Here is a 13,345-nt window from a genome sequence, read left to right as displayed (position 1 = left end):
TCTATTTTAGCACAAGAAGGAATTGGTTCTTGAAATTGTTTTCTTAACCTAACCAGCCCATATGTTGCACTCCTATCACTAGAACCATCACCTATCTCCTGTGATTCTATTCCCATATTTTCATTCATAATCTCCTCATTATCACTAATCTCTTTATTTAATACAATCATTACTCCAACTTCTTCAGTCAAACCAACAAGAGGGGGTGAAGGGGATCCAGCCAGTCTTTCTTCTCCATTTCCCCTCACATCTACTTCAACATCCTCACTCTTCTTTTACCACCAATTTTTCCATACCTACCAGTTTCTACACTAGCAATCATACCAACCAACACAAACTTATTTTCAAGATTCTTAGCAATTTTAGAAGCAACATTAGGAAAATTTTAACCCAAAAGTTACCTGCTCAGTTTTAAATGAAACTAGTTCTTCCCCCTCAGTTGCATACTTGAAGAACTCATAAGACTTTAGGGTTCTTCTACTTGACCAGCTTGTAGCATCTCACTTAATTTCTTAGCTTGTTCTATACTGGCCATTGTGTTGCGTGCAATCATTTTGATATGCTTTTTCTTAGGGGTTTGGGTGGTTGAAAGTGTGGGTGAAGGTTATTTGGGTGGTGAGGAAGGGTTTTCAGTATTTTTGGGATTATCATGGGTGTTTCCCATTTGATCAGTTTAACAAACTTAAGAGAAATAGAGAGAGTTTTGAGGTTTTGGAGATTTTGATCTTTCGAAAAAATTTGAGATAAGAAGGTAAGGTTAGATCAATCTAAAGAGGGAAAGGTTGGGTGCATAACTACACCTTTTTGAAGTCTAGAAGTCTAATCACATTGGAAGTTTCAGTTTGAAAAGACGTATGGCGCGTGGGACTCTTGATGAAACTAGTTCGTTTGTAACTAATTGGTTCAAAAGTAGTTTGGGATAAAGTGAGACACTTTTCAGTTCATGATCCATATGCAATTATTTCAAATTATGCGGAGTGTAGAATACATACCTTATAAGCTCGATGAACCAGGTTCTTCACCGAAAGTTCTTTTGTGTAAGATTGATTTTTCCCAAGAAAATAAGGATAATATCATTAGATATCAGTGAGACATTTTAACACATAGCACAAGAGTATACTAATAAAAGTATGAGACTGAGCAATATCTAATCTGATTATTTATAAAATTCACAAATTATCTAACCAATCATTGAGTTAGAACTGGTTCCTCTTAGGTGGTCTTAATCATCCCTAGTTTTAACCCGTTCCTTTCAAAGTGATATCTGCTTAGAGCTTTTGTAAAGATGTCAACTATTTGCTTGTCAGTAGCACAAAATTCCACAGTGATCAAACCTTTTTCATACTTGTCCCTCAAAAAGTGATGCCTAACATCTATGTGCTTAGTTCTCTTGTGATGAAGTGGGCTCTTGGTCATACTAATTGCACTAGTATTATCACAAAAGATGGGGATACAACCTATATCAATTCCAAATTCCATTAATTATTGTTTGATCCATAACAATGAGCATCACATGAGGCAACAACCACATACTCAGCTTCAGCAGTAGACAAGACCATAAAACTTTGCTTTTTGGTGGCCCAAGATACATGGTATGAGCTAAGAAAGTGTGCCATACCTGAAGTACTCTTTCTATCCATAAGAAAACATATATAATCAGCATCAGAATATCCTACTAAGTTGAAATTACTATCTTTTGGATACCATCGACAAAGGTCAGTGGTGCCTTTCAAGTATCTCAAGATTCTCTTGACATCAGTCAAGTGAGACTCCTTTGGATTTGCCTGAAATCGAGCACAAAGCCTATAGTGAAAATAATATCAGGTCTGCTGGTAGTGAGATATAACAAAGAGCTAATCATTCCCTTATACAACTTCTGGTTAACAGATGAAGCAGGTTCATTTATATCCAATTTAGTGGATGTTGCAATAAGAGTGTTAATTTCTTTGGATGTTCCTTCCTGGTTTTGTTACTAAGGAATAAGTTCATGGACAAGTTCCCTCGAGGTTTGAGGATCAGTTCCTCTCTAGTCACTTCCCGCTATCAGGTTGCCCTGGGTGGAAGGACATGTTCCATCACTTGTTCCTTCATGTGATGCAACTTCAACCTGGGCTGTGATTTCATTTAAATTTCTTACCAGCCCAATTGCTTCATCTTCATGTTCCTGTCTCTCAGAAAGAATGTTAGTTTCATCAAAAATTACATGTAAACTTTCTTCTACACACATAGTTCTTTTGTTGTATACCTTATAAACTTTACTATGTGAAGAATATCCCAAGAATACTCTCTCATCATTTTTGGGATCAAACTTACCTAGGGAGTCTTTACCATTGTTGTGCACAAAGCACATGCATCCAAATGCCCTAAGATGGGATATATTTGGTTTTCTCCCTTTAAGTAATTCATAGTGAGTCTTCTCTACAAGAGGTCTAGTCATGCACCTATTGATGATGTAGCATGCAGTATTTACAGCTTCTGCCCAGAAGCTATGTGACATTTTGCTAGAAAGAAGCATAGTCCTAGCCATATCTTCAAGTGTCCTATTCTTTCTTTCAACTACTCCATTTTGTTGTGCGGAGTCCTAGGAGCAAAAAAATTATGATCTATGCCATGCACATCACAAAATTCAGCAAACTTAGCATTTTCAAATTCAATTCCATGATCAGACCTAATTGATGCAAGTTGATTACCTAGTTGTTTATGAGTTTTTCTAACAAAAGAAGTAAACATGTCAAATGCTTCATCTTTAGATGTTAAAAATAATGTCCAGGTAAACCTAGAGTAATCATCAACAAGCACCATCACATATCTTTTACCACCTCTGCTTAATGTTCTCTTTGGACCACAGAGATCCATATGGACCAGTTCCATCATTTTGGTGGTGCTTACCACTTTCTTGCATTTATAAGAGGATCTTACCTGCTTCCCCCTTGCACAAGCCTCACAAACTTTGTCTTCCTTAAACTTGATATTAGGCAGCCCTATCACTAGTGTAGACATGTGATTTTTGACCCTCCCTAAGATTTTTCATATTTTAGCACGTAAATATTTAATTTAGGCCCAATATAGCTATTTCAACTCATTTTTACTCTTTTACTTTATTTTATTACAAGAAAATAAAAATTACAAAAAAATATTTTTATTTTATGTACCTTTCATAAAGTAAAAAAAAATACAAAAAATAGTACCTTATTTTTATCTTTATATAATCTTGAAAAATACAAAAAAAATATGTAATAGTTTCATGTTTTAATATAGTTTAGTTTAATTAATTAGAATTTATTTTTGCATCATGTAATATAGTTATCTTATATTAAGGGAATTTAGCTATGATTTTAAATAATAATTTTTGAAGTCTTCTTAGCCCAAAATTGAAACACAAAAAGACATGATCCAACTCAATTATCCTTAGCCCATTTTCCCAACCCATTAGCCCATTTAAGTGCAAGATTTAATTCTAGCCATCTATTTACTTCTAATCCAATGAGCATCATCCCTTCCCACTTCTATATAAAATATCCAATTATAGAAACCGTACCCTTAAGTTTTCAATTCCTAGACCCTAAAAAAAAAGCGTCATTCCCCAACCTCTCCAACACACATACAAGAAAGCTTCAGCCGTGACAAATTTTTCCCTATCTATTAACAACGTTCTCCAATTCCCAAAAGAGAAAGAACGGCTACCTTTCTTCAAAGAAAAACGACCTCCACTTCCAAGAATGGCACCCACCCTTCTCGACGCCTAAGCCCAACCGAAACAACCTCCAAAATCTGGCTGAAAATCAGCACCAAACCGTCCCACAAGTCGGACAAAAATGCAGCACCTATTTCCTATTTTCTTCCTCCTAAAACAGCCCCAAAACACCACCTAAAAGCAGTCCAAAAATGCCCCCAAAATAGCTCCGTAACAGTCGGGTCGAGGTTCGAAGTTCGTTAAGGTCTTCGCACGCGATTCGGAAGCTCCAAATTATTTGTTCATATACATTTGAGCTTCTCTTGACAATATAAAGAAAAGCTTGTTAAAGGTATGTCGAAGAATTCCCTCTGTAATCCTTTTGAGTGTATAAAATGAAGTTTTGAATTGTTAATACTATAACCATGCTTAACTTCATATATTTTTGGTGTTTTAGTTACTGGATGTGCTTATAACATACCATCTATATTAATTACGGCTTAACTAGTTGATTTAAGCTATGTGCCAAAGCTGGAATTGTTCTCTGATAAGCATGGTATTTTTTGAGATTGATATGCTTTCTAAATTAACAATCTATTGTTCAAAGTGATATTAACAGTGTTAAATTCATTATAATTTGTTGTGTTTTCATGTGTTTAAGATCCATAAATGGTCTTTTAGCTCACCAAAGAGCTGGCCTCTCTAAAGGCCATTTTTGGGCTTTAATCTAAGCCCACTTGCGAAATGCCCAGCCTGTTGGATTTTAAAAAAAAAAAAATGCAATTCTTCAAGTAATTTTAGTTTTCAACATCACTGACCAATTAGTAATCAACGATATGTCAAGAATTATTCGTTGAAGTTATTTTGTGAAATTTCACGTGCCTTAGATGCGGTTTCCGAACGAACTTCGGTGTAGTGTTAAAATTAGTTAATGAACATTCGCAGGATTGCTTTAGGCGCGATTAATAATAAATATCGTGATTATGGGTACGGTTCCCGTGACATGATCATGATACATAAACTCGGGTATGCATTTATGTGACCCAAATCCAACTCTCAATAATGTTAGATAAAATATGCCGGAGACCGCGGGTGCATTTATGTGACGTGGTTCAAGACGTGTTTTAACTAACGTTGAAATCTTCCTAAAAAAATAATTAAATAAAAGCGGTTATAAAGTTAAAATTGCACCCTAGGCTAAAACATGTACTAAAATTAAGTAAATAGGTCGATTATAACAGTTGAGTGACCGTGCTAGAACCACGGAATCCGGAAATGCCTAACACCTTCTCCCGGGTTAACAGAATTCCTTACCCGAATTTCTGTGTTCGCGGACTGTAATGTAGAGTCAATCTTTCCCTCGATTCGGGATTTAAACCGGTGACTTGGGACACCATAAAATTATCCCAAGTGGCGACTCTGAATTTTTTTAAAATAAAATAATTCCGTTTCGATTGTCACTTAAATTGGAAAAACTTCCTTATACCCTTGTGGGGGTAGGAAAAAGGAGGTGTGACAACTAGGTACTTGGAGACTAATTTATTGAGTTGACTCAAACTTGCATTCCAAGTCTCTTGTGCCAAAGGAGGGGATCATTTTCCAACACACTTAAGCAAGTGAGTTTATTTTCTGAAAGTGTGGACAGATCTACAATGTATATATTATTTAATCTTTTTCCCTGCAAAACAATCTTATCAGTGGTAAGATTAATCACAAAATATTTGGTAGAGGTGAAAGCTACCAAGTTACCTCTATCACACAATTGTGATACACTTATTAGATTGTACTTCAGTTCATCTATCAAGTAGACATTCTCAATAGAATGAGAATCAATCTCTATCTTTCCAACTCCAATAATCTCACATTTCTTTCCATTTCAAAAGGAGACATTACCTCCTTTAAGGTCCTCAAGTGAAAGGAACTGGTTCTTACTTCGTGTCATGTGCTTTGAATAGCCGCTATCCATGTACCATATTTGGCTTCTCCTTTTCACTTGGACCTGCAAAAGAAAATCAGGGGTTAGTCTTAGGAACCCAAATTAGTTTGGGTCCCTTAATTTCTATAGGGAAAAGGATGAATCAAATTCGTTTTAGCCGAACTTGGCAGCCTATTTTTCCCTAGAACAAAATTTTTGTTCTTTTGACTTGCCTTTTCTTTTGTAGCGCATTCACTCTTATAGTGACCCGTGTTACCATAGTGTGTGCAAATTTTATTCTTAGGGAGTGTGAAATACTTGCTTTTGGGATCCCACTTAGGTGTAGAGTTTCCAAAGCCAAGTCCTCTTTTATTGCTACTATGGTATTCTTGTAGCCACGAAAGTGCATCATAGGACCTGATCCATTTACATGTTCTATCTAAATCATGCTTAACCTTAGTCAAGTCCACCTTTAGGGTTCTTACCAGTTTATCCCTTTTATAAAGCTTATCTTTTACCTTTCCTAGATCCTTTTATAGTGAGAGTTGTGTGTTACTAGCTATTTCTTTACCTGTTCCTAACTTCAATTTCAGATTTTTAGAACTAAGTTCTAAGACAGATTTATCAAGTGCATGGACCTGGTTCTTCAAAGCAGTATTTTCCTTTTCAGTTTTATAGATATTTATTTCCAGGTTTTTGCATTTTGCTTTTAAAAAGTTACACTCTTTTGACAACTGTTCTTTTACAGAACTTATATTTTTGGATTCATAAATTAAAGTTAGCAACAATTCTGATAGTCTATCTTTAGAAAGGAGTTTAATTTTATCCTTAAGGTCTAGAAAACTTATCTCATATTCTTCATCAGGTTTATCTTCAGATTCTCGAATTGCTATGAGAGCTCGTTCAACATTATCATCAGTGTCCTTATCTGGACTATCTTTCCAAGTAGAAACCGTTGTTTTGGATGACCTTTTGTTGTAGTTCTTGTCATGAACATGTTCCTTCTTTCAGATTTCTCCTTTTTCCACTCGACTTTCCACATAGGACAGTTCTTGATCATGTGGTTCTTTTTACCACATTTGAAGCATCCATCAGTCATCTGCAAGTGATCTCGTCATCTCTCCTTCCACAAAGAATAATAGTGATCCTTGAATTGTGGTGGCCTAGTGGTGGATTACTCTTTGAAGTTTCCAGGTAGTGCACTTATCTTGATCTGTTTCTAAGGTGTTAGCCTTTTCAAGGATAATCTGCTCTGATACCAATTGATATTTTATACTTGAATACCACACAATATGAGGGTGATTTGTGTGGTGTCTAATTTTTCGCGTGCACAGATTATAGAAGGAACTGGTTCTTCTATGTGTTCCTTACACTACAATTGCGGAATAAATAATGCAGAAAGTAAAGAACACAATGATTTTTACGTGAAAAACATCCGGCTTAAAAGGTGAAAAAACCACGACCTACTATCCAGTAGGATTTTTCCAAACACTTCAGTACAACTCTGAGCCAACAACAAAGTTTACAAACTGTTGCAAACCTAAAGATTACCTCTAACCCTTGTAGTAACACGCCACAAGCTGTTGCGGCTCCTTCAAGTTAACTCTAACTTGAAAGTTAGAACTCAGGTACCTAGTACAATTTGCTTCTAAGAAAGCTGAAAGGTACAACTCAAAACACCTACTACACTTTGAACTAGAAATAAAGAAAGACACATGAAACTCTTTATGGAGCTGGTTCTTCAATCTGGTTCGTGTAGCTTTAGGATCGCATTCTTAAATCTTACAGGAATTGCTCACAAAATGCCTTGCTATTTTGCTCTCAATTCGTGCTTAACTTAGTATGTGTGCATCACCTGTAAAAACGAATACAACTGATATATATAGAGTTAGTAAATAAAGATTAACTAGAGTTCTAATGCTTTACTCTTCCTTGGTGGAAGAGTTCTAGTCAACTTCAACTTCTAACTCTTCCCTTATCTTGAATATAGTTCTCTTCAAGTAAGGAGTCCTGCTCCTTATCAAATATGCAACATTTTCGTTTAGGGAATATCAGATATAACCACTTATACTTATCCTTTTCATGCGCATGCCTTTTGCTTGATTCTTCCCGTCACCTGTGTACACTGTCCATGGACCTGGTTCATGCATGTGTTCTTTGTCAATCATCAAAACCAAACCGCTCAGGTTAACACAAATACAACCCTGTAAAGTGGCTACCTGGTGTCATTTCTACTCAGAAAATATTCGGCAATGTTGTTATCAAAACTGTATTTTTGTAAAATTAATAAAACAATAAAGTTTCTGAAAAAAAAACAGAAACAAAAAGTTAGTAGAACTAGAACGTCAAAATAAATTCTGAAAACAGTTTAATAACTTCAAAATAAATTCTGAAAAATGGTATAGGAATAAATCGAGCCCACTGAATACACAGTGTGTCCTTAAGGAAATTATTCCCCTCAAGTACCCGAGGTTCTGGAATATATCCTCCTAGGATAGAACGATTTAACTCACCAGCGTATCGGTACCAAAAACGCAGATGAACAACGAACCACTCGAAGATTGTAAAACAACTGGAATTTTTGTGCAGAAGAAGAAGAAGATAATCAGAAAATTTCGTAAGTAAATATTCTGGGATTTGAAGGAATATTTATAGCCAATTTGGTACTGTTTCTGAAAAGGTTTGCCACCTTTTAGAAAACAGACATTGAATTTTCCTTAATTAATTAAATATTTGAAAAGAATTTTGTCCAAAAAGATTAATCAATCAATCTTTGACCGAAGCCGAAGCCGAAGCCGAGCCGAGCGACGACGACGACGGTGCGAGACTTGCCTTCTTCTTAGCTTTTTAAGAGTTAAAAGATGAGCTTCTCTATATATACACGAAGATTTTTTTTTCCTTCTACCAATGAGGGACAAAGTGCATTACTAAAGTGAACTAATTCAAAATTTCACTTCACTCCATTTCTTTTTCCACCATTTTCCATTCACACCTCTTTTATTATTAATAACAAATAAAACCCAACAAATGTTGCCAACCCTTGCTGAGGTAGTTATGTGAAGAGTTGTCTTACTATGTTTTTTCCTCCCTGAAAACTGCATTTTAGACCGTAAGCAAAACAGTTCTCATTTCATGTGATGATATTAGCTTTGATAGCTGAAGGTTTTGTTTTTAGCTACCGGGAAATGTTTATACCTGATTGCTAACTTTGCATAGTGGCCTGGTTGAATTTTGCTGCGATATGAATCGTGATGTATCAGTTTTCTGAGTTCAATTTTATTTAACATGTCGTGTTAAACAACTTTTGTTTTGGACAGTCATAGGATATTTACTGGGTGTACATATCACCGGCCAACTAATGCAAATTAACAATTAATAAAAGCATAATATATCGGGACCCTAACTTGACACATTTTATTTAATACATACCTAAATTAGTTATGATCTTCATTACCCCCTTTAACTTCGACCCTGAATGACCTCAGTCAAAGGAAGAATGATGTATTCACTGCCACATGGATACTTTTTGTCCACATGGCATGTTTGATAATAGAAAATTATATTATTATCTTTATAAATTCGTAATCATTTTAAAAAAATCTTTTCTCGCCAAATTTGTCAAAAAAAACATGTTTGGAACTTCATTATATATTAGGCCTTTTTTGGGTAAACATAACGGAGCTTCACTTAAGGTTTTTTCCAACTTTAGAGATATAAGTTTTATTTAATGATTGTGATGTATAAGTCGCATTCACTACTTACGATTTCTAAGTTGATTAACTAAATGTGATTTATAAGTCGCATTCAGCGCTTGCGATTTATAAGTTGCGTTTGCCGATTGCAACTCACTCGCACATGCAGATTGAAATTTATGTCGCTTAAGCTGCATACGCGCGCGGATTGTGATTTACAAGTCGCATATGTGGATTGCGATTGCATCCGTGGAATTTTATAAGTGACCACATACCTAATAATAGTCAGGTAATATACTACTCAATAGAATATTTCTTGAGTAAAACCAAAATTCCTCCTCTTTTAACATTCTTCAGTAGAGTTATTCAGAATCCTGGAAATAAAATGAAGAAGAAATGCAAAACTTGATACCAAATTAAGAGCACAGAAAATACCAAAAGAAATTAGAAAAAAATAAACTTCATCGTTTTTAACAAAGGAAAATACAAATATATCTCTCACCCAAAGAGAAAAGTTCAGCAAAAATCCCACGTTAATATTTTTTCCAACTTTAGAGATATAAGTTTTTAAGCCTCAATTAATGATTGTAATTTATTAGTCGCATTCGTTGCTTGCAATTAATAAGTCGCCATTCACTAAATGGGATTTATAGGTCGCATTCATTAATGATTGCGATTATAAGTTGCATTTGCTGATTGTGACTCACTCGCACATGCAGATTGCAATTTATGTCGGGTTGCATTTTAAGTCGCATATGCTGTTATCCGTGGAATTTTATAAGTGACGACATACCTAATAATAGTCAGATGATGTACCACTCCGTCACTTGAGTAAAACTAAAATTCCTCCTATTTTAACATTATTGACTCTTGAGTAGAGTTATTTAGAATCTCAAAAATAAAATCAAGAAGAAATGCCAATCCTGACACCAAATTAAGAGCACAGAAAATATTATATTTGAAGAAATCAGAAAAAAAAAACTTCATCGTTTTTAACCAAGGAAAATACAAATCTCTCACCCGAAGGAAACAAATTCCACAAAATTCCGACGTTAACATTTTTTTTCCAACTTTAGAGATATAAGTTTATAAGTCTCATTTATGATTGTGATTTAGAAGTCACATTCGCTGCTTGCGATGTATAAGTCATCATTCACTAAATGCGATAGTCGCATTCACCGATTGCGACTTTTTGCTACGAGTTATAAATCACATTGCAGTCCTAAAATATCACCATTTTGTGTTCAGTATCAGCTGAGCTTAGCCTACAAAGTAAAAAAGAAGGGAATGATGCATCGGGGAAATTCGGATTTTGTGAAGGGTGGAAGTTGCCCTCTCTGTTATGTTCGTGGTTTCTCCTTTGATTAAAAAAAGAAAAGAAAAAGAATGCTGTGAATGGGATGTGAAGATTGCTTTCCTCTTTAGGCTATGTTAAATCATTGCATTGCGAAAATATCCAGACTCCTATTTTGGAGGATGAGCCGGTATGGCTTTGGACAACAAACTGATGTATGGGTACGCAAAAAATTTTATAAGCGTCGTCGAAATTTAGTTCATAATTACAAAAATAGTAATGATTTTCATGGAGTCTTAAGAATTAAATTGATTAACAATCCTACAGTTAACACGGATTTCACCAGTTGTTCCAGTTGGTGGTGCCAAGCTTCCCATTTTGAGCATGGAGTTTTTGAAATCCTCAAAAAAAGCAGATGGAACATCCACATAAGTTTGCACTATTTCTCTAGTATTGCCATCCCCAGTTGCTAAGACCTGGTCTGAAACAAGCAACCCTTTTCCTGAGAGAAGGTTAACGTAGTACTGATTGTCGAACGTTGATGGTGTCATGTCATCAAGATTTGCTAGTGTTGTGTTTGTATCAGAAACTGAGCACAGTTGCTGCAGTGACTGCAAGAAATCCAAGTTCATGTCTGAATTGCTACCCCCATTTAGCCTGGAACTAAATGTTGAACATCTAGCCCTTCCAATTGTATGTGCACCTTCAGTATAATAAACATTAATTAGTCTTATATATGTTAAATCAATATAATATCATCTAGCCCTCATATAGCCCTTCAAATTAAGTTTACCAGAGAGAGTGACCATATCTTGAAGAGAAAGACCAATGTTTTGAAAGTTGGAAACAAGGGTGGCAACATTAGAGTTTGGTCCAGGAATGTTGTTATTTGCTGCTTTTCTGCTAGCTGTTAAGCTATCCTTTCTCCCCATTTGCACTTGCCACCCCCAACCACCTGACTGCAATAATTATATTGGAGTTGCATGCATTATTGGAAAAGTTCTGAATTACTTATTTGTTAGTAGTAAAAGGGCAGTCCGGTGTAATAAGCTTCCGCTATGCGTAATATCCGGAAAAGGGCCGGACCACAAAGGTCTATTGTATGCAGCCTTACCCTGCATTTCCGCAAGACCGATTGAGGCTGTTTCCACGGCTTAAACCTGTGACCTTCTGGTCACATGACGGCAACTTTATCAGTTACCGCCAAGGCTCCCCTTCTTATTTGTTAGTAGTAAATGGAATAATATAATACCATAACAACAGAATCTCTAGCAGCAATAGCAAGAATATCAGCACAAGATACAGTCTGGGGACAAGCCAATTCTAAATCAGCTTTGATGGAATCAATCACTTCAAAACCCCTCAATGAGTTCAAGTTTGGGGCAGCTGTTTTCTCTCCAGTAAAATTAGGGGTATCGTCCAGCAGTAATGATGCATCACATCCCTGAAATGCTTTTACATATGGAATATTATTTAACATAAAATATACTATTCAAATAAAAAGGAAAAAGAAAAAGTGGACTTGCATTAACGAAGCAGTCGTGGAAATGAAGACGAAGCAAAGAAGCAGCCATTCTGGGGTCTTGAGACACTGCTCTTTCCACCCATGAATATATGATAGCTTCAGCTTCTGGGCAGCTGTTTTGGTACAAACCAAAACTTAATACGATGGTTGCATCATCAATGCATGTTTTGTTGCGAACACTATTTCCACTAGCAGATGTTATTGAAAAACTCAGTACCATTATGCAGAAAGAAGCTAAGTAGAAGGAAGCCATTGTATTCCTAAATTTTTTATGGCAAGTTATGGTTGTTAAGTTAATAATAAGGAGATAGTGAAAGTTGAGGCCTTAAATAGAGAAATTGGTCACTGTTAGAAAGAGGGAAAAAGAGAGAGCAGTTGAGAAGAAGACATAGTCTTAAGTATAATGAGTCAAATAGAGAAATGAAGATTACATGCATGGGAGGTCCCATGGTTTATAACAACCCACCTAATACCAACTGATTTACGTGAGGTATGCATGGAGAGACTAATTCTCATTCAACTTACAGTATGGACGTGGCTGGCTATAGCTATAGAATTCCCTTCAGTAATCCCATGGATGCACTGCTTTTTGGGCAAACAATGTCGCTTGTGTGTTTCCTCATAAATTAAACCTTTAATCTGCTTTTTCTAAAGACAGTTGTTGGGTGCAACCAATGTTTTCTACTGTGGTCAAAGAAACCAGTTATATCCTTGTTTGGTCTTTCTCTTTTGGAGTATGAGAATTTGCAGAAGGTTTTATCACAAAAGATAGACTCATATGGTTTCCTAATGCATGTGCTCTTCCTATGCGTAGGGAAATATCCGTTCTTAAAACTAACACAGGCTAAAGTAATATATAAGAGTTTTTGACTAAAATTGTCCCTTATTTATGGGAATAGGTCTATTTTTGTCCTCAAATATAACTCAGAGCATCTTTAATCCCTTAACTTTGCTAAGGTGGAGCATCTTTGGTCTTACTAACAGACCCATGTTGAAAACTAACGGTGTTATCCCCTGTGACTCTCACGTGACTGTAAAATACTGAACCCACGATGAAAGACTAAGAGGGTGTTTGGCTAACCTTATAAGCTGGTCAAACTGGCTTATAAGCATTTTTTGGCTTATCTACGCGTTTGGTAAATACCCAAAGTACTTCTAAGCCAGGTGCTTATAAGAAAAAATCAACCATAAGTCATAAGTTGGTCACCCCCAACTTATGGCTTTTTAGCTTATAAGCACTTTCAGA

General features: G+C 35.8%; 1 protein-coding gene across 1 annotated transcript; it reads right to left on the bottom strand.

Annotated features, from left to right (window-relative positions):
• Positions 1-10,649: 10,649 nt before the first annotated feature.
• On the bottom strand, positions 10,650-12,448 carry LOC107794446 (peroxidase 40-like). The gene is made up of 4 exons (XM_016616930.2): positions 12,101-12,448; positions 11,827-12,018; positions 11,368-11,533; positions 10,650-11,277 (listed from the first exon to the last, which is right to left on the bottom strand). The coding sequence occupies exons 1-4, from the start codon at positions 12,350-12,352 to the stop codon at positions 10,871-10,873; spliced, it is 1,017 nt and encodes a 338-aa protein (XP_016472416.1). The 5' UTR covers positions 12,353-12,448; the 3' UTR covers positions 10,650-10,870.
• Positions 12,449-13,345: the final 897 nt, after the last annotated feature.

Source organism: Nicotiana tabacum, chromosome 6, assembly GCF_000715075.1.
Source record: "Nicotiana tabacum cultivar K326 chromosome 6, ASM71507v2, whole genome shotgun sequence".
NCBI classification, from domain to species: Eukaryota; Viridiplantae; Streptophyta; class Magnoliopsida; order Solanales; family Solanaceae; genus Nicotiana; species Nicotiana tabacum.
Note: the sequence above shows the minus strand (reverse complement) of the source record. Positions and strands in the feature narration are given on the sequence as shown.

Coding starts and splice junctions, on each gene's coding strand:
- LOC107794446 (XM_016616930.2), bottom strand. CDS start 12,352: ATGGCTTCCTTCTACTTAGCTTCTTTCTGCATAATGGTACTGAGTTTT. Junction 12,019..12,100: donor TCCACGACTGCTTCGTTAAT/GCAAGTCCACTT, acceptor AAAGCATTTCAG/GGATGTGATGCATCATTACT. Junction 11,534..11,826: donor CTAGAGATTCTGTTGTTATG/GTATTATATTAT, acceptor TAATTATTGCAG/TCAGGTGGTTGGGGGTGGCA.